Below are 25,938 nucleotides of genomic sequence, written 5' to 3' on the forward strand. Positions count from 1 at the left end.
TCTGCCTTCCACCTTATCAGCGTTTTTCTCAGTGGATGGAAAATTATAACGATTGTTGGACTTGCATCACTAATGGATACAAAAAGCAATCCACACATGAATTGTGAGCACTCTAGGTTGTACGCTCCAAATACTCTTTTACTTAAAAGCATAATTATCTGCCAAACTTTTAGATTTACAAAGATGATACATATGAACAATTTTGTAGGAAATGTTGCTTGATTGCATTTTTCTGATAGGACTAACAGTTTACCCATTATCTTGGTTTCTGGTGATAAAGCATGCACCATGGTGAAGCTTATTTTCTGAAGTCTATTGCATTGCTTTGTAAGTCATTTGAAATGAGCTGCAATAATTCAAGGCAAGTTGCGGTAACAAAAATTTACTAATGTTGAAAGTAATTATTATATCTCTTCAATATATACTGGATGGAAAGCTGTTATATGGTATCAAATCATATGAAACATTCTTGATTTAGATTTCTGTCAAGCGACGTAGTTCATTAACATGTAGCATGACGCTAGTGTTGTCGTCCAATGATGTCCTATATGTGCTCAATTGGGGACAGATCGGGGGATCGAGCAGGCCAAGGCAACATGTCGACACTCTGTAGAGCACATTGGGTTACAGCAGTGGCATGGAGGCATGCATTATCCTGTTGGAAAACACCCCCGGGAATGCTGTTTATGAATGGCAGCACAACAGGTCGAATCATCAGACGGACGTACACATCTGCAGTTAGGGTGCATGAGATAACCATGAGAGTGCTCCTGCTGTCATAGGAAATTGCTCCCCGGACCAAAACTCCCGGTGTGGGTCCAGTGTGTCGATGCCGCAGACAGGTGGAATGCAGGCCCTCACCTGGCCGCCTTCTAACCAATATGGCACCAAGACAGAACCGGCTTTCATCGGAAAACACAACGGACCTTCACTCCATCCTCCAATGTGCTCTCTCTTGACACCACTGAAGTCACAGACTGCAGTGGTTTGGGGTAACTGGAATGCACGCCACGGGGCGTCTGGCTCGGAGTTGTCCTTCAAGTAACCAGTTTCAAACAGTTTTTTGCATCACTGGTGCCAACTGCCGTTCGAATTGCTGCTGCAGACGCAGTCCGCTGTGCCACAGCCATACGCCGAATACGGCGGTCCTCCCTCTCTGTGGTGCCGCAGGGACATCCATAGACCGGTCTTCTTGCGAACGTACCCCCTCATGACCACTGCTGCCAGCACGCATGCACAGTGGAAACATTCCTGCCAAATCATTGTGCAATAGCACAGAAGGAAAATCCACCTTCATGTAGCCCTATTATACGGCCTCGATCAACCACAGTGAGCTGTTGATGCTGGTCTCTTCGTCGTCGTAAAGGCATTCTTGTTCCACTAGCAGTCACTCCGCCCAATCTCACAGGTAACTAACTCTCTTGCACAGCCTGTATTTAAAGCAAACCTGATGTGCAACATCGCAGGACCACTAGAAGTTCCACACTAATGCGATTTGCGGGAAATTTAAATCAACGTAATCTTTCAGATATATAAACACGCCTACCAACTTTCGTTAATCTAGCACAACCCCTTCTTGGTGTTTGGATATTTTTTTTCTGTCAGTTTATATGAGTTAAAGGTAATGTAAATGTATAAGTGCAGTTTTGGTTTCATATACATTCAGTACTGGGATCTTAATCGAATTCCTACAATGCATGGGTCTTAGAACAACGATTTACTGTAAATCATTTTGTACATTTTCAAGATATATTACTTTTCTAGTCATGAAATTACCAGTGTTTTGCCCCAGTGTGGCAATGGGCTCATTTGTTGGATTACCACATCTCTCCGAGATGCTGGCGAGATGCCAAGGAGGCATCATTGAAAGCCTCCTTTGAAGCACATGCAGTGACAGTATGCTTGGGGAGATATGTATCTCCACTAGCTCAGATGCAAGATCAACCAGAAAGAATTGACAAAATTAGACAAAAATGTTAATTATAATTACTACACAACACTGAATTCTTCAGACATAAATTGTATGTTACCATGTTTGTGAACCCACAGAATACAAGAGTACTTTGCATATTGCTTTCCATCAAAGAACGAGCCTTAGAACAAAAAAATAACTCAACTGAAGACCAAACTTCGAGTACTTTTGGAAATAATGGTGACTCAAAAGAGTTCAAAGCTCATTCAAACAGTATAAGAAAAAACACCAAAAGGAGAGAAAATAATAGAAAGTCCAGCCTCAGAGTTGCTACCTTGAACATATAAACACTGAATGAAAAATGGAATGAAATAACATATGATGAAGTGTAGACACATTAACATCTTGGGTCTAAGTGAGTCAGAGTGGAAGGGATGCAACACAAAACAAAACTACTGAATGAGGGATACAAACTGTACTGGTGTGGAAATAAGATAAAAGCAAGAAATGGAGTTGGCTTTGTTCTTGATATGGACATTGACTGCATTTCTGATGCTACTTTCATTAATGAGAGGATTATTAAAGTGAAGGTGTGTTTGAAAGGAGAATATCTAACAGTTGTGCAAGTCTATGCCTCCCACCAGAGTTGTAGTGAAGAAGAAAAGCTGAACTTTCTCCAATAACTAGAGGACAGTATAATGAGGAGACCCTATTAATAATGGGTGACCTTCATGCCCAGGTAGGAGTAGATACAACTGGATATGAAGGGATTATGGGGCCTTTCGGATATGGGACAAGGAACATGGAAGGAGAACTTCTACTTGCTGATAAAGAACACATGGTTCCAGAAGAAAGAAAGTTATAAAATAACATGGTACAGCTGGGATGGTAGATAGAAGTCGGTAATACATTACATGATAACTGACCTAAGGTGTGGAGAACAAGTGCGAGATGTGAAAGTTATTCCTAGTGAATATCTTGATAGCGACCATAAGCTGCTGGTGGCTGACCTGACAGAAATCCAAGTGCATAAGACAACAACCAGGAAGAGGATACCAAGGACTAAGACTGAAAGCTAAAAGAAGAGGACTGTAAACAGAAGTCCCACGAAATGATCAGAAGCAATTTACCAATGTCAGAGTCCAACAATAGTGATGTGAAATGGAATAAATTTAAAACTAGTATAATCAGTAGTGCAGAAGAAGTGTGGGGAAGAACAAGCAGGAAAGTAATAAATAAAAGGATGACCTGGTGGAATGACAGAGTAAAAGAGGCAATAGCAAAACAGAATAATGCCAAGAAAGTGAGATATATTGAAAGAGCTAGAAATAATGACAACAGTCAACTGAGAGATGAGAAAATATAAAAGCTAAACCAAGATTACCGAAATAGGAAGTTTGAAGTAAAAAGGATTGTGAGAGAAGAGAACGAGAAGTGCTGGAGTGAATTTACCCAAAAACTACAGGAAGATAGTAAAGGAAACATGAAGATGCTGTACAGCCTGGTTAAAAGCAAGAGATCTGACAAAAAGGACATCACAGCACTAGAAACAGTAAATGGAAATGTAGTCAGGAGCGAACAAGAAATTATAAATGAAATGAGAACCTGTTTTGATACACTTGTGAATGAGGTAGAAACTACTGAAGAAGTCAAAGAAAGGCTGTTGGTCTGAGGTGGAAAGTGCTCTAAAAATAAAAAAAAATAAAAAAGATGAAAGATGAAAAGGAGTAAGTCAGCTGGGATTGATGAAGTTACTGCTGACATGATCAAAGCAGCAGGCATACCTGGAGTGCAGTGGCTGTACAGAACTTTGAGAACAATATGGTGTGAAAATTGGGCTCCAGAGGACTGGACAAAAGGTATTATTATGCCCTAATTTAAACAAGGATGCAGAAGAAAGTGTGTCAATTATAGTGGTATCACACTTCTCTCCAATGGTCTGAAAATAATGGAAAAGGTTATTGAAACCAGACTGCAAGAAAGAAGAACAGCATGGATTTAGAACCAATAGAAGAACAACAGACCTGATCTTCACCCTAAGGACGTTAATGGAACAGCACTGGGAGAGAGGGAAAGACCTAATTGTAGTATTGTTAGACCTAGAAAGATAACTACAGTCATATGGAAGTGCCTCAGAGAACTGGGAGTGCCTCAAAATCTCATAGGCAAAATCTAGATGCTGTACCAGAACTGTAGCAGCTGTGTGCGTGTTGGGGCTGGCTATTCCGAATGGTTTAATACCACACAGGGTGTTCAACAAGGGAGCGCACTCTCACCATTACTATTCATTACAGTCATGGGCAGTATTCTTAACAACCTGAAAAGAGAACAAGATGGAGAACTGCACACATTGATGTTTGCTGACGATGTAGCCATCTTTTCTTTTAACTTTTTTCTTTCCTTTTTACAATTTGTTTTATATCACACCGACATGGATAGGTCTTACGATGACGATGGGATATGAAAGGCCTAGGAGTGGGAAGGAAGCGGCCATGGCCTTATCTAAGGTACCTCCCCAGCATTTGCTTAGTCTGAAAATGGGAAACCATGGAAAACTGTTTTCAGGGCTGCTGACAGTGGGGTTCGAACCCACTATCTCCCGAATGCAAACTTACAGCTACGCACCCCTAACTGCACAGCCAACTCGCCCGGTATGTAGCCATCTGGGGAGAGACAGAGGTAGAGGTACAAACTAAGCTGCATAAATGAGAAGGAAAGATACTGGCTGCCATATAAAGCTTGAAGGTAAAATTTTTCAATGTATACAGGTATTTAAATACCTCAGGAGTATGATATCCAGCAGGGGTACTGCAGATAAAGAAATAGTAAACAGAGTGTCTAGCAGTTCCAACTTCTACAACCTCGTAAGACATCTACTTTCGGATAACAAAGTGCCCATGAGAACTAAGATGACTCTGTATAAGTCATACTTTGTGCCCATTCTCACATACAATCTAGAAACATTTACACCAAAAGAGAGAGAAAGAGAAGTTAGTAAATTGCAAGCATGTGAAATGAAGTTCCTACGAACTAACCTCCAAATACCACGCAAGGACCATGTGAGGAATGATGACATCAGAATGGAACTCTAAGTAGGCTCGATAGAGGAGAAGCTAAGGACTTTGAGACTAACATGGTATGGACATGTAAAGCAAATGCCTGGCACAAGAACACCACATGCATGCTTAGAACTAACACCAACTGAGAGACGATGTGGAAAGAAGAGGAGGGGACTGGGAGTCACTGGTGAGAGAGAAGGCATTTCTGGACAGACAATGATGGTAAAGGCTTATTCAACACCACCCTACCCAGCACGCTGGAGGGGTTCTGTGACAATGATGATGATGATGATGATGATGATGATGATGATGATGATGATGATGATTAAGGTACTAGGCTAAATAATCTACCATTTGATATTATATATATTATTTCTGTATGGTCAGTGTATCTGGCCTCGAAAAATAAGCATGCAGTTGTGTATCCAAATTTTCTATCAGCTACACGACCTGTTAAACCCAACGATTCTTTATAAATTCCTTATCACCCTGAACAATGGACTTTGGAGGAAGAAACTACATCTCATGACTCCAGTTTCCTTCCTAGTCATCGACCATCCCTCTCTGATACTGACTTTATTGAATCTCAAAAATCTAATTTGACATCACAAGCTGAATTAAATGACCTTGTGAGAATTTAAATTTAACAAAAACACAATCTAAGATTCTATCATCTTGACTTCAGTGATGGAAAATTTTGCAGCATGGTTCAAGGATATCATCTTACAGAAAACAGCCATATTTTGTTGTTATAATATACAGAAAATTAGCAGTTGGTTTACTGTAATGATATTAATAGGCTCATGGTTGCATTGGGAAGATATAATAATAGCATCTCTTTATAGAGATGTTGAAATTCAGCTTAGGCCACGCTTCTGCATACCAGGAATGTACATCCATCTGTTCCAGTTGCCTACTCTATTAATATGAAAGAGATGTATGACAGTGAGAGAATTATTCTTATGTACACCTATGTATAGTGTCTGTGAAAATGGAGGAGAACTCTGTACAGACTTATGATAAATAAATGAATTATTCTTAAGTCTCTGAACTATGCAAAACATTGTTGGCAAATTTTTGCAGATTTAAAAGTCATTGGTATGTACGAGGAATGGAGAGAAAGTTAAAAAAAAAATGTTCCTGTTCCCTCTGTGAGTGGGATAGTTGGGACATGTGAAATTGTTATAAAATTAGGGAGTGGCCATTAAGAGAAAATGTAGGGGAAAAAACATGAAAAACCTACCACTTGTTCATGCAGCCAAAGTCATTTTAGCATCATATCATGTAAAACTGAGGTTATTGAAGCACTTTGTGAAGGCAGTAAACAAAATCAGAAAGTCATTACAATACTTAAGAGTAATTTCAAAGATTGAGCGAGGCAAAACTAAAGGAAGGCATATTTAGAGGCCTACAAATACGAGATCTCCTGGACAAAGCTCTACATGAAGCAACTGTCATTTCAGTTGAGAGAATGGTGTGGCTTGCCTTTAAATAGGTATGTGTGAATCTTCTGGGGAACAACAGAGCGTACAATTACAGAGATTTGGTGGAAGACTTATTGAGGGCTAAAAAATTAATGGGATGTAATTTGTCCCTTAAGAGTTATTTTCTGCAGTCACACTTGGATTTCTTTCCATTGTACTTCAATGACATCATTGATGAGCGTGGAGAAAGGTTTCCTCAGAACTGTTAGAAATAGAAAGGGGACACAAAGGCAAATCAGTACCCAACATGCTTGCTGATTACTGCTAGCAACTTATCATGGATGTTTCGGAGCCACATTATTGGTGAAAGTCATTCAGGATTTTTTTTTTTTTAAGTGGGGAATTTTGCTGTATTTCCAATATTTTACTATATTGTAAGCTTATTTTGATTTTTTAAAATTATGTTTGATTTGATTCAGATTAATTGAGTGATTCCAGCAACGTTTTAGCAAGAACATTTCTTAAAATTAAGTATGAATATACAAAGAAACTGCAAATTTTGAGAATTTCTGTATGTCCTCAAGGAGGAACTGTTGGGTGATAGAGAAAAACAGATTTCAGGTTACAAATCAGAGCATGCCAGTTAACTGAAATTATATATTTTCATTTCTGTGAGCAGCAAAAATTTGAAATTTGTTCTGTGGTATAAAGTTGTAACTGAGTATGTGAGAGTTTTAGAGCCACTATAACATCATATACCAGCATTTTAATTTGAGAGTGGAAAAACTAGCTCATGTGTGACTAGTTCATCTCACAGCTGTTATGAAATTTCATAACAGTGAAAAACATTATATTTTTACAGTGTCTCCTGGTCCCTTGTCTTGTTTCAAAAATATTCTCAAATAATTTCTTTCTGTATCATGATGTATTAGTGATAATTTTTCAGGTTGATATCTTGGAACAGTTGACTCAACAAGGGGAAGATCATTGGTTACCTTGGCAGCAGAGGCGACCATTACTTCACATAGCATGTGAACGTGGGGCATGGAACTGTGTGAAATATCTGGTATCTGAGCGGTCTGATGAAGTGAACCAGTGCTATGATGAGTATTACCCCATCCATCAAGCAGCACTACATCATATCAAGTTTCTTGAGCTACTCATTGGGTAAATCCTGCTTTCAGTTCCTTTTGTTGTTTCTTATTGTTAACTCTCCTTTTTTTCTCCTTCTACTTACAGATGCCTGTTTCTGTTATGCTCCATTGTAGCTTCCAGTTTTAAACGACTATCCTTGTACTTTTCAGATTTCCTTTCAGCTACAGTATTGTGTGTTACGTACCTATACTAATAAATGGAAGTTGATATATTAGCAATCTATGTGTAAAGGTATAAAAATGAAAATAGACGTGAGTGAATGAGGTAATTGAGGTAAGTGTAAGCATTTTAGCTCATATGGTAGAATGCTGGCCTTCTGAGCCTAGATTGGCAGGTTCAATCCTGGTTCAGTCCGGTGGTATTTGAAGGTGATCAAATAGCCTTATGTTGGTAGATTTACTGGCATTTTAAAGATCTCCTGCAGGTCAAAATTTTGGCATCTTAGCATTTCCAAAAACCGTAAAAGTAGTTAGTGGGACGTAAAACCAATATTATTATTATTATTATTATTATTATTATTATTATTATTTTTTTTTTTTCTTTTCTTTTTTTTTTTTTTTTTTCACCCCATCAGATCTTTTTTTTTTTACTTAAGCAATGACCTGTAGGTTTTGTGGGTGTAAAAGTTTCCTGCAAGTCCAAATTCATTTTTAACATCAAACCCCAAGTGTTTAGGGAAATTTTTGAGATATGTAGGAGGATAAATGGAAGTAAAGGATGATAAATCAATGGAAGTTGATATCTCTATAACTATGTTTATTTATAAGTTTCTGTGAAGAACCATATCTGTATAAATTTGAATAACAACCCCCTGAGGGGGTGGAGTAGGGATTTAACCCTTAAAGCTGTAATCACAGATTTCAGTTCCCATTGAGATAAAAGGCTGAAATTTGAGGTGTTTATGTATCATCAGATTCTTAAAAGACATAAGTAGCTTATATATAACTTTCAATAACAACCCTTAAGGGGTTGAATTTGAGTTTAATACCTAAAAGCGATATCACTGATTTAAGTTCCGTTCCAGTGCGGAGTGATTGGCCATGCTTATTCAGGACCCTCATTGTTCTGTATGTATGGTGACACACTAGCATTATGTCTAATACCTTCACTTTTACTTGTTTCTTCTTTGGATTTGGATTTTTCCATTAGTTGTATAGTGTTTTTGGCATGTACTAAAGAGATAATAACAATATGGTGTTCGTTTGAATTTTTCTGACACTGTACCTTAGGTCTCTGATTTGCATTCAGTACCATTAGTTGAATTTATTCATAGTTTATATAGTACTGTGGATGAGAAAAGAGACTCAAGGACTTGAGGAGGAGGAACAAAATGAGAACTGAAAGTGAAACACAAGCAGAAAGGGAGTCGAGATTGAAGGACTAAAGAGAGAGTTGAGATTGAGACTGAACAGGTAAGAAAGAGGAGATTCAAAAATTTAAGAAAGGAAAATACAAAGAGAATAGAGAATGATAGTAAAGAGGAAAGAGAGGAAAGAATGGAGAATTTAAAGCTGCAGAGTAAGAAGAGAATAATGAAGCTGAAAGCGAGAGTTGAAAATGGAGAATTTAATGGTGCAGAGTAAGAAGAGGATGAACTGACGAGGAAGGAGAAAAGGTTAAAAAGTATTAAAGGCTAGATGGTGAAAATGAGTGGAGAAAGACTTTGAGTTCCAGGAATGGTTATGAACCTCGAAGAGGAGTTTTGAAAATTTGACATCTTCACTTTGGAGAGTTAAGAAAGATTCAGGTTTGCACTACATCCGCAAGGCGGCTTGTGAGACTGACCCAACTGTTGTAATTGACAGAATGGCAGTAGTTAAGTGGCATAATGAGCCTCCTCGAACCTACTGTCTTAACGGGAAAATAGAGTTGGAGAAAATCCTTGAGCCTCTATACAGTCGTCTCACTGGTTCTCATCCCCACTCCAGAGAGTTCCTTGACAACACCAAAAAGTATAACTCAGCTTTCCAAATGACACTGTTGAGCGCTCAAATCATTTGTCATGGGATTTTCATGCTGACAATTAAAGTACAAATCAAAATCAAAATTTTTACAGATATTTTTTGCAGGTGATGAGACAGATTTGCATTGTAAAAACAACCCAGCTCTCAACCCCAGTGTGGTGAAAGGTTTGCAAACTATGCAATAATTTTCCACGTTGGTACCAATAACGTAAGGCAAACAGGAATAGGGATGTGTTTATGCTGCAGCTTTGCTGCTGGCACATGGATGCTCGCACTAGCATCTCGCTGCTGGCTATAGCCAGGCTGCTCGCCATGGAGCTTTTACTCTGCAGCATTCCCGCACTCATGCTGCTGGCAGCTCTTAGTTGTTGTAAAAAATTCAAAACAATGGAAGTGATAGTTAAGCCTGTTTCTATTTTGCGTAATGTTGTTATAGATATAGAGGGGCTGAACACTTACACTACGAAGACATTGTTTCAAGAGCTACCACATCAAGGAGGAAACTTTTGAAGTGCAGAATAAATTCTGAGATTTTTTAACGAGTGAGTCACAGTTTTGTTGGCAGGTGTAATTTGGTGTTTTGAATGTGTAATAGAAAGTGTAAAATGTCTTGCCTGGATTTTTCAGTGCTTTTCTTATGCGGCAGTAGATTGAAGAATGAAGTTACAAATGTTTCATTTCGTAATTTAATAGTGTACTTTTGAATAATGTAAAATAAGGGGTTATGGAGTACCTCATTTTGACTTTAGTTAGGTCTCCTAAACAAAATGTATTTACTGGCAAATGCTGGGGCTGTACCTTAATTAAGGCCACGGCCGCTTCCTTCCAACTCCTAGGCCTTTCCTATCCCATCGTCGCCATAAGACCTATCTGTGTCGGTGCGACGTAAAACCACTAGCCAAAAAAAAAAAAAAAAAAAAGTAGCAAGAATAAAAAAACAAAGTTGACATCGTTCTGCATTCTTTTGCCAATTAATTCCATAGTTTAATGATGATGATGCTGCTTGTTGTTTAAAGCAGGCTTACATCTAGGTCATCAGCCCTTGATGGTACAAGATGAGACCAAATGGATTAAAATTTATAATTAACCCACTGAGTAAGATTAGAAAAATGATAATGACGAGGAAAAATATTATGAATTTAAAGTAATCAGTAGATCTAATTCACAGTGCATTATTTTCCTCTAAAATTAAAAAGAGTGAAATGTAATAAATTGAATAAGGCACTGACATAGAAGTAAAATCATATATTTAATTCAAATTAAAAATACATAGAAATAGATAAACACATAGTCAGTAGAATAAAAGAGTAGTTAACAATAAAAGAAAAATTAAAAGCAAATAGAAACCTTCTTCTTCGCAACAATTAAGAATTGAAATGAAAAGTGTTCTTTGAACACTCACTACATGACTTCATTGCGCAACATGTCATAAACAAATACCGGTAGTCCCTGGTCGTACACCAAAATGGCTATGTGGTAATTGAGCATCTTAATTAGAAGTATTGCCACCCCTTGCATAAATAACGACTTTACAACAGAGGATGGTTGCCCAGTTGTACTTCCTCTTAAAACAGTAATCACCACCACCACAATCACCAGCTTCACAATGCCTTCTCATGCTTCTCACAAGACACCGCACATTCAGTTGAAACAGACGTCCTCACTTTTCCAAAAGGGCATCTTCAATGGTTGTAGTGTTTGGGCTGGTAGATTTCTCGCTTAGATGTGTTGCTCAGTTGGTCCAAGATGTTTTGTTCAATTGGATTCAAGTCAGGACTTCTGAATGGCCACTCCATTCATTGCATGCGGTGCTTTTGCAGGAATCTCCAAACTATGTTGACATAATTCACTCTAGCATTATCATGCATGAATACTGCATTTGCTCCGAGTTAACTTCACATGAGGAATCACATGTGGCACTACGATCTTTTCAATGTACTGTTGAACAGTTAACGATCCAGTCCAAATGATTAGGAGATCCATTTTTGTGTCACGTCATATGCCCGCCCACCCTATAACCGATCCGTCTCCATAAGCAACAGTAGGTTGTACCGCTGTCGTATGAAATCGCTCCCCAGCTCTTCTCCAGACTCACATATGACTATCTGAACAATATAACATGAAACGGGATTCATTTGAGAGCAGCACAGGATGCCAGTTTCTTAGTTGCAAGTGCAGATGATCTCCAGCAAACTGCAGTCCCATGCCACGATGATGTCTGTCCAGTGCAGGTACTGGAGTGGGTCGTATGGATATTAAATTGGTCTCTAGAATCCCTTTTCGGACTGTTTGGTCACTAACTCCTATTCTAGAAGCCTGCTGTAGGTCTACTTGTATTCTAGTGCTTAACTTGGTAGATTTGGAGAGTTTGTAGATGCACAAAATGATCCTGCCCTGTAGTGGTTTTCCTCTGGTGCCCCATGTCAGGGTGCACTTCGTAAGTTACTTCATTCAATGACAACTGCTTCCCCCATTGCTTGCCTTGGCCCACAAAATCACTCATAACTTGTAAACACTACACTCCAGACAGATCAACCTTTGAACACACTGTGAATTGAGGCACTTGTACCTTTCAACTGATTGACCCCTCCCGAACATCTAGTGGCAATAGAGCCCTGTGTTATGTAAACAGGCTATGTTACTGTCATAATAGTCCAATCCCCATCCCACTATGCATTTATAGAATGTAGTTGGGAACATGAAGAAAGACATGACCAAATTTGTTTTGTGAGGAATCACCAGATTTAACACTGTTAGACTTCTTCTTGTGAGAACATTTGAAGAACGTTGTTTACACTCAAGTGCATAAACCAAAACGGTCATCCTATCCATTTCCCTGGCATTTCCTTGTGGTGGAGCTTCATCCTGTTGCAACCACATCACCAAATGATTGTGCAAGGGCACATCCTCCAGCAACAGTGGGAGTTCCTGACACAGAAAGTGCACGTAGAGGAGGCCCATCTAATGGCCCTCAAAGAAATAAGGTCCAATCAGGCGATCTCCCAAGATTCCACACCAAACCTGTACTCCCCAGCGTACTTGATGGGCCTGTTGCACCCAGTGAGGATTGTCCAGACTCCAATAGTGCATGTTTCCTAATTTTAATAGCTTCACTCAAACACTGTGACGTTATACTCATATTAAACACTGGAAGACATGCGTGTGCCTTCTAGGTCATATGAACCTGACATGCCGGCGAAACACTAAATTGATATTGTGACCGCAGTAAACATAATACTTGCTATAAGCTGCTTAGGGTACCGTACATAACCATAGTGTAGTTGGTAAAGGCATGGTGGATCGGGCTTGCATGCCAGCTGGGAGGATAGAGTCCACGGCGAAGATTACAAATGTTTGAAATATTTGTTTAATATGTACCGCACGCAGTGTAAGTTCAATACCTGCTCTCATGCAAATTGTGTGTGAATGAATGTGTTTGTGGCCCTAAGAAGGGCCGATTAGTTAGCAGGCCGGAAACGTACAGACCAGAAATAATAGGAACGCAACTGCAGTGATAATGTTTTATCGCAGCAAATGCTTGATGTGATGACCGTTTTAGTTTATGGATATTCGGGCCCGGTGTCCAATAGATTGTCTTGCACGCTGAAGCATTCCAGGTGAAATTGCTCGGCAGGCTTCTGTAATGAGTTGTCGGAGCTGGTCCGTGTTTTCTGGCACTTGAGTGTAAACGACATCCTTCAGATGTCCCCACAAGAAGTCTAACAGTGTTAAATCCAGTGATCTGGCGGGCCAAAAAACAGGGCCCCCTCGTCCTATCCATTTCCCTGACAGTTCCTCATTCAGATGGTTACGAACGGGCAAAGTCGAATGTTGTGGAGCTCCATCCTGTTGCAACCACATCGCCAATGTTTTAAAGTAAATGCCAACTTCTTGTAATGTATTGAATAGGTGGAAATAAACAAAAGATATTATCCTATATACAGTGTCTAGTAATCGGAAGATAGTGGGTTCGAGCCCCATTGTCGGCAGCCCTGAAGATGGTTTTCCGTGGTTTCCCATTTTCACACCAGGCAAATGCTGGGGCTGTACCTTAATGAAGGCCTCGGCCGCTTCCTTCCACTTCCTAGGCCTTTTCTCTCCCATCGTCGCCATACGACCTATCTGTGTCGGTGCAACGTAAAGCAAAAATAGCAAAAAAAAAACCATCGAAACCAATTTAAACGATGAAGACTTTAGGACGGCAACTCAATTTTATCAGAGTTGTATGGAAGTAAATGATGTAACACTCAAGTGCTTAATTTGAATATGTGATTTGTTCTGGTATTAAATACAGCAGCGTAATGTTAGTAGACCACATAAAGACTCGTATGAAGATGTGGATCTAAGGTTCACTTGAGTGACAGCACGGACCTGATTGCCCGTTGCTGTGATTTGAAATAAATGTATGTAATTTAAATTTGATAAATAAGGTTGTAAATTGTAAATATGTTCAACGAGAGTTAATTAAATGTTTAGAAAATCTTATTCGTGTCTATCTTCGCCGATATTAACATCCTGACCTCTTCCGTTCATTTTATGCCTATAAGTTAGTTGTAAGATGATTCTAGTTCGTAGCCGTGAACGCACCACGCCCTCGAGAGGCTTGTACTCACATTTTTAGAATGGGAGAGTAGCAGAAGACCTCGCTATGCTGTAAAGGGCATTTGTCGCCTCATGTGAGTGGATTAATTATTAAATTCCCGATGAGGCGGCATTGTCACCAGGCAGAAAAGGTCCCTTGACTGTCGCTTTTCTGTGGAGCGTGGTCCCATGTGTTCATGACCCGGTAGGGATGCACGAGTGTTGTCACATGGTCCCATGAGCCATGGGAGACGATGCGAAAGGTCCCATATGGCGCCCAACGTGGGGCATTTTCGGCATTGTCACCAGGCAGAAAAGGTTCCTTGACTGTCGCTTTTCTGTGGAGCGTGGTCCCATGTGTTCATGACCCGGTAGGGATACACGAGTGTTGTCACATGGTCCCATGAGCCATGGGAGATGATGGGGAAAGGTCCCAGTATGGTAGTCCTGAAAACATTGGACTATACACAGTCCTCTTTTGCACTCCTTGCACCACCATCCACTCTCTTTTCTGACGCGCTTACCACTTTCCTTCTTGCCCCTGTCTGAGCATACCTTGCAATAACAAGTAGCATTCTCTTTATTGTTCGTTGGAGGAACCTTTTCTGGAAAATGGCGAGAAAAAGTCCTGTCAACACTGGGGGTGGGAGTAGGTTCCAGCCTTGAGATTTCTCCTCCTTCTTTAGCTGCTAACTGCGAACTGATCACTCTCATGTAATCCACAAGAGATATCTTTGATTTTGAGATCTCTTTATATAGAATGAAACCATTCACAACAGACATACGGAACAAATGGAAGAAGAGCTTTTTCCACCATTTCATTGTCTTCCGTGCTAGTGGGTAATAACTGTTCAGTTGATCTGCTCTATCAACACCAGTTTTATTTATATTGTAATCGATGATTACGTCAGGCTTTAGTTTCTGTACGATACCACCCTTCGATCTACCAGAAACAAGTGTAGTGGAAGCCTTATGTTTTGTTGAAAGGCATAAAACATCCCGCTTGCTCTTCCACTTCACAGCAAGAAGGAGCCCTTTCCTCAAAAATATCATCTCTTCCTTCTTCAATTTCTTTGTCTTGAACATTGGTGGTAAACCCTTCCTGTTTTTCATGACAGTTCCAACAGCCAGGGTTTTCTTTTGCCACATCATATTCAGTAGGGAGGGGCTAGTATGCTTAAAGTAAATACAAAATTTTAATATTCCACCTTCTCAATACTAAAAATCATTTGATGTTTTACAAAAACATTGCAATGATATTAGTAGGTACTAGTTTCGGTCCACTGTGGACCATCATCAGCCTAGCCAAATTACAACAGTAAAAGACATAGTGATAAAATAAAGTAAAATAATGTGGAGAAATGAGACAGGATCTAGAAGGATGGGATGGTGGTGGAATGACAGACAAAAATGAAAAACCGTATATGCGAATTATGATAAAAGTAACAGAAGTATTCACATTGACAAGTAAAATCTTTGTGAAGTCACATACAAACTCTTGATGAGATAGTCTTTGGTTGACAGTTACTCCTGTGTTGCACAATTAAAATTTCAGTTGAACTGAGACTACTTCTGTTTAACACAGCAAGCTTTTCATTCCACCATAGAACATGTCCAACTTTGTCAACTTTTAATCTTGTGCTGGTCTCATCAGACAACTCTTCCCTCTAAGCTAAAGTGGAACTCACATCTAGAACTTTCTAGTTATAAATTTTAATTGTGCAACACAGGAATAACTGTCAACCAAAGACTATCTCATCACGAGTTTTTACGTGACTTCACAAAGATTTTACTTGTCAATGTGAATACTTCTGTTAATCATAATTCGCATATACGGTTTTTCACTTTTGTCTGTCATTCCACCACCATCCCATCCTTCTAGATCTTCTCTCATTTCTCCACATTATTTTACTTTATTTTATCACTATGTCTTTTACTGTTGTAATTTGGCTAGGCTGATGATGGTCCACAGTGGACCGAAACTAGTACCTATTAATATCATTGTAATGTTTTTGTAAAACATCAAATGATTTTTAGTATTGACAAGGTGGATTATTAAAATTTTGTATTTACTTTAAGCATAGTCTTAACTCAATACGGAACCTAACAATGAAGTTTATTACTTTGAAAGGGGCTAGTATAGTACCTGTCCATATAAATACAGTGGCCCTTACTGAAAAACTGTAAGCATAATCTATCTACAAGAGCCTGAATGCTGTTGTCAACGTTCCCTGCGGATCCCGTATATATTTCACAATTCAGTACGTAGCCTCTTGCCGCATCTCAAAGTACATACATTTTCATACCGTACTTATTGGGCTTATCCTTCATATAAACCCTAAACCCTACTTGACCACGGAAGGGACATATAGCCTCATCTATTGTTAGGTTCTCATACGGCTGAAAACTGGCAATGCATTTGTGCACAAAGAAATCAAAGAAAGGCCTGAGTTTATGTAGTGGGTCATGATTAGGTTCCCCCTTCTTGATGAAGGTGGCATTGTCATTTAGGTGCAACATAAATAACATTCCGGAAAATCTATCACGACTCAACAATCGACTGGCAAATCCTGTCTGATAAAAGGGATCAGTAGACCAACAATCACTAAATTTGGGTAGCTTCACCACACACATATGCAAAATTGTTGCAAAAAACCAATAAATTTCATGAAGTTTTACTGCAGACCACCGGTGCCACATGGAATTTTCCTTCAGTTTGCCTTGACATTTCATTGCTGCAATTGTCGTACCTGCATATCTGTTAGTTCCTGTTTTTATATTTTTGATCACATCGTCACTAAAAAAATTACTGAAACAATCCATTTCGTCACTCCCTGCGCAAAACTGAGTAGAACCAGATGCCGACTGGAAGACAGTTAGCTGTGGTTGGTCATCTGTTTCTGACCATTCATCATCAGGTTCAGATGAGCTAGTAGATGTTTCTGGCACAGGTGAATCATCAGCCTGTGTCTCTTTGTCTAAATGGGAAAAATAAACCCAAATTTCTGTAGGCGAAGTATTTCTATCGTTTGTATTCGGAGTAAAATAATACAGCTAAACACTTACGTTCTAAAGTGACGTATTAAATAAAAATCTTACCTGAACTATCGCTTGATACGTTATCCGTTTTGTAAGCAGGGTCGTCATCACTTTCATCCATCTCTGAACCAGCTTCTCCCGATAAAATATCCAAAATATCACTATCATTGAGCCGGCGTGAAGACATGTTTACACAGTAACACAGCTGACAGATTTGGCACGCGCAGCACACGGCACACCGAGTGCTTCGGTAGACGTCACGGCAAGGAGAAAATACCCTATTTCGAAATTCCCGATAACTGCTGCATTCTAGTGGTCACTAGATGAATTATTACCTCCAACCGAGGGACGGAAACCGTATGTGATACGTGCAGCTGGATATAAACACACGATAAAATCATGCCCGTATCAATAAAGGGCACCGTCCAGAAGCAGGAAAGCAGCGCGCCCGTATCCCGTACGGGCATAGTGTTGAAAGTGTTAACGCAATAAAATACAGTAGATGTTCTGCAATCTGGGCCGATGACCTTCGATGTTAGGCCCCTTAAAACTACAAGCATCATCATGTTCTGCCATGGGCCAACATATGTTGGAGTTGAACCACAAATTCACAAATATTGGGAAAGATTTGAAAATTATTAAAGTAGCTGAAAAAGGTACCCTACTTAACATCACTAAAAATTGTTTAATTAATTTAGAGGAATATCCAAATCTCAATTTTAATCTCATTGAGATCTCTGAGAAATCAAACATTTTCTTTGATATAATTATTCCGATGTACGAAAAACGAAAATCTGATAAAAAATTGTAACACCAACCCTCTTAACACTCCCTCATTATCCGTTCAACAACCTCCCATACTTCCGCACCCATCAGCTCTGCCTTAGCTGTAACTATGCCTCACCCCTACCTTTATCTCCTCCTTCCCATTCCTCATATCTGTTCTGTTCATGTCATTGTGGTTTCCCACATGGGTGTGATACCATATTTTGGACTGATCAGCATGGGGAGTGATTCTCATGTAACACTATATTACGTACATCCTTTTCAATTGCATGTTCAGATTTAGTTAACCCCCGCTTTTATTTCTCCTTTTACCGGGCAAGTTGGCCGTGTGGTTAGGGGCGCGTGGCTGTGAGCTTGCATCCAGGACATAGTGGGTTCGAATCCCACTGTCGGCAGCCCTGAAGATGGTTTTCCGTGGTTTCCCATTTTCACATCAGGCAAATGCTGGGTCTGTACTTTAATTAAGACCACGGCTGCTTCCTTCCAACTCCTAGGCCTTTCCTATCCCATCGTCGCCATAAGACCTATCTGTGTCGGTGCAGCGTAAAGCCACTAGCGAAAAAAATGCTTTCTTGTTTTCTTACAGAAATCTGTTTGTCTCAGTTTGATCGTTATTGACAAATAAAATATCACTTGAGTACATGTGATCCACTAATATTTATGATATCCCACAGCTGAGGATCAACCTTGTTGTTTTTAACTTACTTCAGCCAGGCACGCATAATGAATAAGTGCCACACATCATGCAATTCTTGACACGACGTCTCTAATGGATGATTCATCAAATACAAACTACAAGCATAGACTGTGAAACTGAATTTTATCTCACATGTCATTTTATAATAGTGCATATTGGGTTTAATTGCAAACCACAAACCAGGACGAAGTAGACTTCATCCTGCAAGTTCTCATTACATTTTTAGACTTGGCTTTCTAATATTCAAATTTATGTATATGTTTTTGTGCTAATGTCTTGTCAGTTTTGTTCACTATGGCTGAAGCTGGCCTCTAGGCGGTTGAAACTAGTTCCATTTGATTTTTAATGTTTTTATAACTGGCATCATTTAATAAATGATTATTGAATAGATGGATACTTTTTTAATTTGAATTATACTGTTGCAAGAGAAACTTTTTTGTTGGAAGTATTTTTTGTTAACTGAAATGCAGTCTCCATTTTCTGGAGCCGCCATTCAATAGATTTCTTTTCATTACAATTTTCAGTGATCCATTCACCTAAATATTTACATTTTATCCCTCGAGAGATGTGGTTGAAGCCATTATGGAGTTCAGATGGGGCGGTTTTGATGCCTGTTATAAATTTTGTTTTTTCAAATTAAAATTTTTAACCCAGTTTTTCATGCTTGTTCTTGCAGGAGTTCAAGTTGGTTTTGTGCATTAGGAGTGTCTTGGGCAATTAGTGCCATGGACTAATGTATATTACTGAGCTGCTGTCTGTCTGCCTTTCTTTTTGTTTAACTTGTGTCATAGCAGATATTCATATGAAATTTTTACTGATCTACACTGCCGGAAAAAATAAACAAAAAACATCCTCAAGGATTGTGTTTACTGGCACCAGGGTATAATATGTGCATACTGAGGGGTTGTTGTGTTACTGATTCATTTGTCACGAACATCAGCGATCAGATGGCACTCAGGAGGCCTGTCCATGCGCACTCTGTTTTGACTCTGCAGACAGTAACTGTGCTGAGGTTAGAGGTGAACAGTCTTTGCAACATTCATTCTACCGAGCTCGATAGCTGCAGTCGCTTAAGTGCGGCCAGTATCCAGTAATCGGGAGATAGTGGGTTCGAGCCCCACTGTCGGCAGCCCTGAAGATGGTTTTCCGTGGTTTCCCATTTTCACACCAGGCAAATGCTGGGGCTGTACCTTAATTAAGGCCACGGCCGCTTCCTTCCACTTCCTAGGCCTCTCCTATCCCATCGTCGCCATAAGACATATCTGTGTCGGTGCGACGTAAAGCAAATAGCAAAAAAAAAAAAAAAAAAAAAAAGAAAACCATTCATTCTAGGGTACAACCATGCCCTGCAGACGAGTACATGCTCCTGTTGAATAACTGCAGCCATTCATTCAGGATCCCATTGTGGGCCTTTGGGAAGCTGGATAGACATATTAATGGATTGCTGCATGTGTTGGACACAATGTATTGGTGGTGTGTCGCTGTTTGCAGCAGTGGTCTGTGGAACATTCTCACACCTGTAGATGAGGATCCGGATATGTGCGTAGTACAGATGCACTTCGAGATCGACGCATTGTTCAAGCAGCGGTGGTAAACTGAACATCATCCTGGAATGAAATTCGGTCACATGTTACTCCTGCTGTGTCACCAAGGACCATTGGGAACCGCCTGCTTGCAGCAGGATTAGGATCATGCGTGCTTCTGGCCAAGCTACCACTGACACCGCCAAGCACAGCTATTCTGGTATCGTGAAAGCATCGACTGGAGAGGAAAATTACGCTCTGTTGTCTTCAGTGATGAGAGTAGGTTCTGTCTGTATGCAAGTGATGGTCGTACACCTGTATGGCGTAGACCTGGTGAGCAGCCCATTCCAGATTGCATATGCTCACAACAAACAGGTCCCACCCCAGGCTTCATGGTGTGGGGGGGTCATCAGTTACAACTCACCGTCACAGTGGGTGTTTCTGCAGGGCAACATAACCAGTGCCCGTTACCTTGCACAGGTTGTTGTACTCGTGCTACTGCCATTCCTTGGACAGATAGGCAATGTACTTTTTCAGCAGCACATTGCTCATCCACATACAGCTGCTGCTATGCAGCATGCTCTACATGGTGTACAACAACTGTCCTGGCCAGCAAGATCACTGGATTTCTCGCCAATTGAACACATGGGACATGATGAAGCGGGAACTTGCGCGTTCTCCAGAGCCTGCAAGAACTATTGCTGAATTGTATCAAAAGTGCAAGATGCTTGGGATAATCTATTGCAGGATGCCATTCAGCACCTTTATGATTCAGTGCATGCACGAATACATGCCTGCATTACCGCTAGAGGAGGGGGGGGGGTACCCTGTGTATTGATGCGACTGTTAGGGCAACCTTTACTGTGACGTGTGTTTCATTTGGTCTGAATTTGTAATTGTATACTCCTGCACTGTTGAACGACCTATTAATCACTTGTGAATAAAATGACCTTGTCCTTGAGGATGTTCCTGTTTTTTTTTTCCTGGCAGTGTATGTTCATTTGAAGACTTCCAGATTATTGAGTTCACCCATCATTATTGATTAGATTAAACAACCAAGTTTTAATTGTGGCAATTTCTGTTACACAGGTGACTATTGTGGTTTCTTTATAGGTGCGGTGCTGAGACCAAAGTACGGACTGCTACACAGCAGATGACAGTTTTACATGTTGTCTTCTTGATCGGACGAAAATCTGCGGAGGACACCCTACAGACGTGCAAGTTACTTCTTGATCATGGGCTCCGTGAGCTTATTAATGAACCTGATTCCCTGGGCAATACTCCTTTGCATGGGTTGATTGTGAGGTATGCCTTGGAGGAAGCAAGGTATGGCTATGACCATGACAATCAACCATGGAACAAATGGGATGTCCTACATTTGGTGAGTTAACTAAATATTATACCTTTGCATTGTTTGTAACCTACAGGTACAAGGGCAAGTCAATAAATATCTGCAATAATTTTTTATAATTTATTATAAAAGAGAACACACTTTTTATTGATATCATTTTTCAACTTAGTCACCCTGCTTTTCAATGCACATGATTCACTGTTTCACAAGATTTCTGATAACCTCTGCAGAAAAATATTTTGGTTGTGCAACAAGCAATGTATGCACCGCTTCCTTCACCTGTTGATCGGAGCTGAATCAACAGCCTCTTAGAGCATTTTTAAGTGGACTGAACAGATAGTAACCAATGGGGTGAGATCAGGACTGTAAGCAGGATGCTCCAACACCTCGAAACGCAGCATCTGAAGAGTTTGAACGGTGTGGGCAGCAGTATGTGGACGTGCATTGTCATGCAACAAAAGAACTCCTTCCGACAATCGACCTCTGCGTTTGTTGCAAATTGCAGGTTTCAGCTTCTTTATCAGCATATCACTGTAATGTTCCAGGATTGGCCCATGAGAGTCCCAAACCACTGTGAGCATCACTTTTCCTGCAGAAGGTTGACTCTTGAATTTCTTTTTTACTGGGGATCCGGAATGCTTCCATTCCATGCTCTGACATTTGACCTCTGGTTCAAAGGGGTGAACCCATGTATCATCTCCAGTGATGATCCGTTCAGAAACGTTTCATCTTCGTTAGCCCGGCGGTCGAGTAGGTGCTGACAGATTCTCATACGATTGCGCTTCTGCTCTTTATTGAGTTGTTTTGGAACACATCTCAAACAGACTTTGTGAAAATTAAGCCTGTTATACATGATTTCATATACAGAACCATGGCTAATGTATGTATGGTTTGTCACGTCATCAACAGTCACTCATCTGTTATTCAAGATCATATCATGCACTTGTTTAATATTGGCATCAGTTACGGCTGCAGATGGACACCTAGATCCTTCCTCATCCTTCACGCTTGTGCGACCCCTTTTGAACTGTTCAATCCACTGGTAAACACATTGCTGTGGCAAAACATTTTCCCCGTATTGTGATGAAAGTCTTCTACGAATTTCCGCTCCTGATACACCCTCAGACCACAAAAAAATGGATTACAGAATGCTATTCTTCCTTGGTGCAAACAGAGAGTGGCGCGGCCATCATTACATTGCAACAGCACAGGCTGTACTGATCTGATAACGCTGAAACCTACCATAGACGTAGATAGCGGTGCAACCTAGCGGCTGGTGAGCACACAACGCCATAGAACCAACCTAAAGACAATTAGAGCGAAATTGCAGATACTTATTGACTTGCCTATGTATTAAAATATTTTCTAAGGACTGAAGTTGTCCGGCCCCGCAGTGTAGGGGGTAACGCGTCCGCCTGTCACCTGGCGACCCCGGGTTCGATTTCCGGCCGGATCAGGGGTTTTTAATTGTAAATGATTAATACACCTGGCCTGGGGACTGGGTGTTTGTGTCATCCTTAACGTTCCTTTCCTCACATTCAACACTTTACACTCCCGCCATTTCCAAATACACGCAGGTTCACAACATATGGTGCAAAGTAGTGGCAAAAGATCTTCTTAGGTCGATGCCCCGAATAAATAGCATTTAAAAAACAAAAAACTGAAGCTAGTTATAAAAAAGCTGTAGGTGTCAGTATTTCATTATGTAATCCTGCCTGGTGTCCATGATTGTTCTGACACCAGTTCATGTCCCATTGATGGAAACAAGTTTTACCATCAGAACGTTGACCAGCACAATAGGACAGGTGCATGTCAAAAGCCTGCGTTCAATTCCAAACCTCTCCGCAGTGCTCGTATGGTTTCAGGTTATACAGTCCTGTTGATGGTAATTCATCCATTGAATGCAGATGTTAAGCCTTGAGTAAACCCCTTGGTGTTATTTGACAGGAGTAGACTATGTGCTGACACTGGGTTTCATTCTCTTCCTGCTTCATTCACACTACACAACACCCAACACGCAGTCATCCAGCTGGAAATGGAAACACATACACTCACATAATGATCTTTATCTCTGAGGTAAGAAGTAACTAACTCTTTGATCAAAGATTGTGTACACATATAAATGAAGATAGCAAATAGCCCATCATCACAGCCACACATTTTACTATGTATCCTCTCTAAATTTATTGATAAACTCTTGTAATGAATTGAATGCTTAGCAAGTATGTAGCTGGTTTGAATGTTAAAATGATGCTTTAACCATAGAATGAAGTATGGTGATTTGCAAAACTTAAGTGGCTTCTATAAATAGTCTAAGTATCACATCCATAAGTAAGTGCTGATATTATTATGGCAGTGTAAATATATTATTGCATAATCTGAACACTGAGGTCATGGTTTGCAAAGACCCTCTTGGGAAGATAGCTGAAGGCTGTACTAGTGCATCTGAGGTGATACTGCATTTCAGGGTCTGTGTTTGCATTTGTTGAGAGATGACTGCCAAGGTAAGGAATGTGTTTAATATTGTTTAATATTGTTCAGGGTCTCGCCATTGACCATGTTGGAAGAACTTGAGCATGGAGTCTTGTGTTGGTTAGTAAAGAACCTCTGTTTTTTTATATGCTTGGTTAAATGCATTCAGGAGTGTTTGTAAGTCATCCTGTGTATTGGCTAGAACAAAGATGTTGTCTGCAAATTGGAATTTGATATCTGAAGTTGAGGAAAATTGTGTCTTGCTTTGCAGTCTAACACAGTAATAGTTAGTAAGTAACAAACCCATGATACGTACAGCGCCTGAGGGATCATGTCCTGCCAAGCTGACTGATGTCCAGCCAGATAGCTTTCAGATGTTGGGAGTGTACATTGTTAGCATGAAAACATCCTCAGCTGTATCGCATGGCTTTCATGACCAGGTTCACTGCCCCTCGTATAAGACAGCTCCTCAGTTGGTCTTACAAGGCTGAGTGAACCCCACTCTAGATCTCATTCCAGGATTAAAATCCTTGGACAAGCTGAGATTCAAAGCTAGAGTCTCCAAGCAAAGGACAGGCTCGCCACCCCTACACCATGGGGCTGGCTTCTTAGTTATAGTTTAGAAAGAAAATCCATGCAATTTCAGGGTTTCATTAATATCTCCAAGAGACAGTATTGTGGCTGTGCTGTCTCCATTTGATTATATTGTGGGCCATGTCGGGGTCATGTCATTGTGTATTATATTCGCTTATTGTTGCTATTGTTGCCTTTGAATTTCTTTTCGGTGACTTCCAGTAAGTAGCTCGTCATTATAATCTTATCGTTAATATGGCCTGTAATATTTTAGTGTTATAATTGCCCTAATAGCACAATTGTTTGCTTTGCAGGTTCGATTTCTACTGCAGCATGGAGCACAGCCTTCCATCAATCAGCCTGGTAACAGTGCCTTGGCATGTGTATTGCGGCATGTTCGTGACTGGGAATTTCGTTATGAGCTACTAAACATGTTGCTGCAGAATGGAGGCAATCCTAATGTGGTGGGCAGAGATGGCTCAGTACCACTCATGGTGTGTCTAGTTCCTCTTATCAATAAAGACCCTCTGCATCATTTCACACATACTATGAAGGTTAGTGATTTGATAAGTGTGATCTCTCCTATTATTGAAAAGACATGCACTATTATTCCTAACTATTTATGAAATAATAAGAATTTATTGCAGCCAAAGTGGCCATAAAATGTACACGATTTGTACAAAATCTAAACTATAAATATTGAATATCATTTTGTGCAGAAGTTTAACACCGAAATCGTCCAGTTTGTACATGTTAAGCTATAGTATCTTTCATAAATACTTTCACATAAAATATACGCACAGTTGTCATCCGGTTTGTGGGAAGGGTGATTTCTGCACATCTTGTGGTGATATGCATGGCCCACCAGCGACGTTAGGAAGTAGCGGAGCTCCTGGGGTCCAGGTCTGGTTCATCATTGCCTGTGTCGTGTGAAATTCTTTCAAGATGTCTTCTCTTTTCTTTATTCTCTCATTCATTGCCTTTTTCCAATTGGGAGTGTAGGGCAGATGACGTTCCATTTGGAGATCTTCTCTCAAGCAAGCATGTACACCAGCATGGAGAGAATGTGTTTAGACATTCCTAGTGTAACCTTCAAGAAGCGAGCCTTGACACTCTCTAGAGTATGGAAGTCTTTCATGCGGAGTTTGTCCCAGGTTGGTTCCAGTCCATACGTGAGAAAGGGGACAATCTTTGTTTTGAAGATTGTTATCGTAGCTTAGTTAATTCTTTGATATCATGAATGGCTTTTGTGACTGCTGTTGCTCTTTACTCGGTGTGTATCCTGAAAGAATTTGTTGTGGTCTATAGGGTCAAACCCAAGTATTTTATGTGGTTTATTGTTTGTAGAGGTTCTTGTATGAAGATTTTGTCTTCCGTGTGTATCTTACCCCCTTTCCTAAAT

At 40.2% G+C, this 25,938-nt stretch overlaps 1 protein-coding gene across 6 annotated transcripts in view; it reads left to right on the plus strand.

Moving 5' to 3' along the window:
* Positions 1–25,938, plus strand: part of LOC136856920 (ankyrin-3) — a 221,714-nt gene that overhangs the window by 162,561 nt on the left and 33,215 nt on the right. For all 6 annotated transcript variants that reach the window (XM_067135174.2, XM_067135175.2, XM_067135177.2 and 3 more), the window contains 3 exons: positions 7,342–7,562; positions 21,254–21,521; positions 24,851–25,090. In XM_067135174.2, coding sequence (XP_066991275.1) covers positions 7,342–7,562; positions 21,254–21,521; positions 24,851–25,090 — 729 coding nt within the window. The remainder of the gene's footprint in view (positions 1–7,341; positions 7,563–21,253; positions 21,522–24,850; positions 25,091–25,938) is intronic.

The sequence above is a fragment of the Anabrus simplex genome, chromosome 1, assembly GCF_040414725.1.
Source record: "Anabrus simplex isolate iqAnaSimp1 chromosome 1, ASM4041472v1, whole genome shotgun sequence".
NCBI classification, from domain to species: domain Eukaryota; kingdom Metazoa; phylum Arthropoda; class Insecta; order Orthoptera; family Tettigoniidae; genus Anabrus; species Anabrus simplex.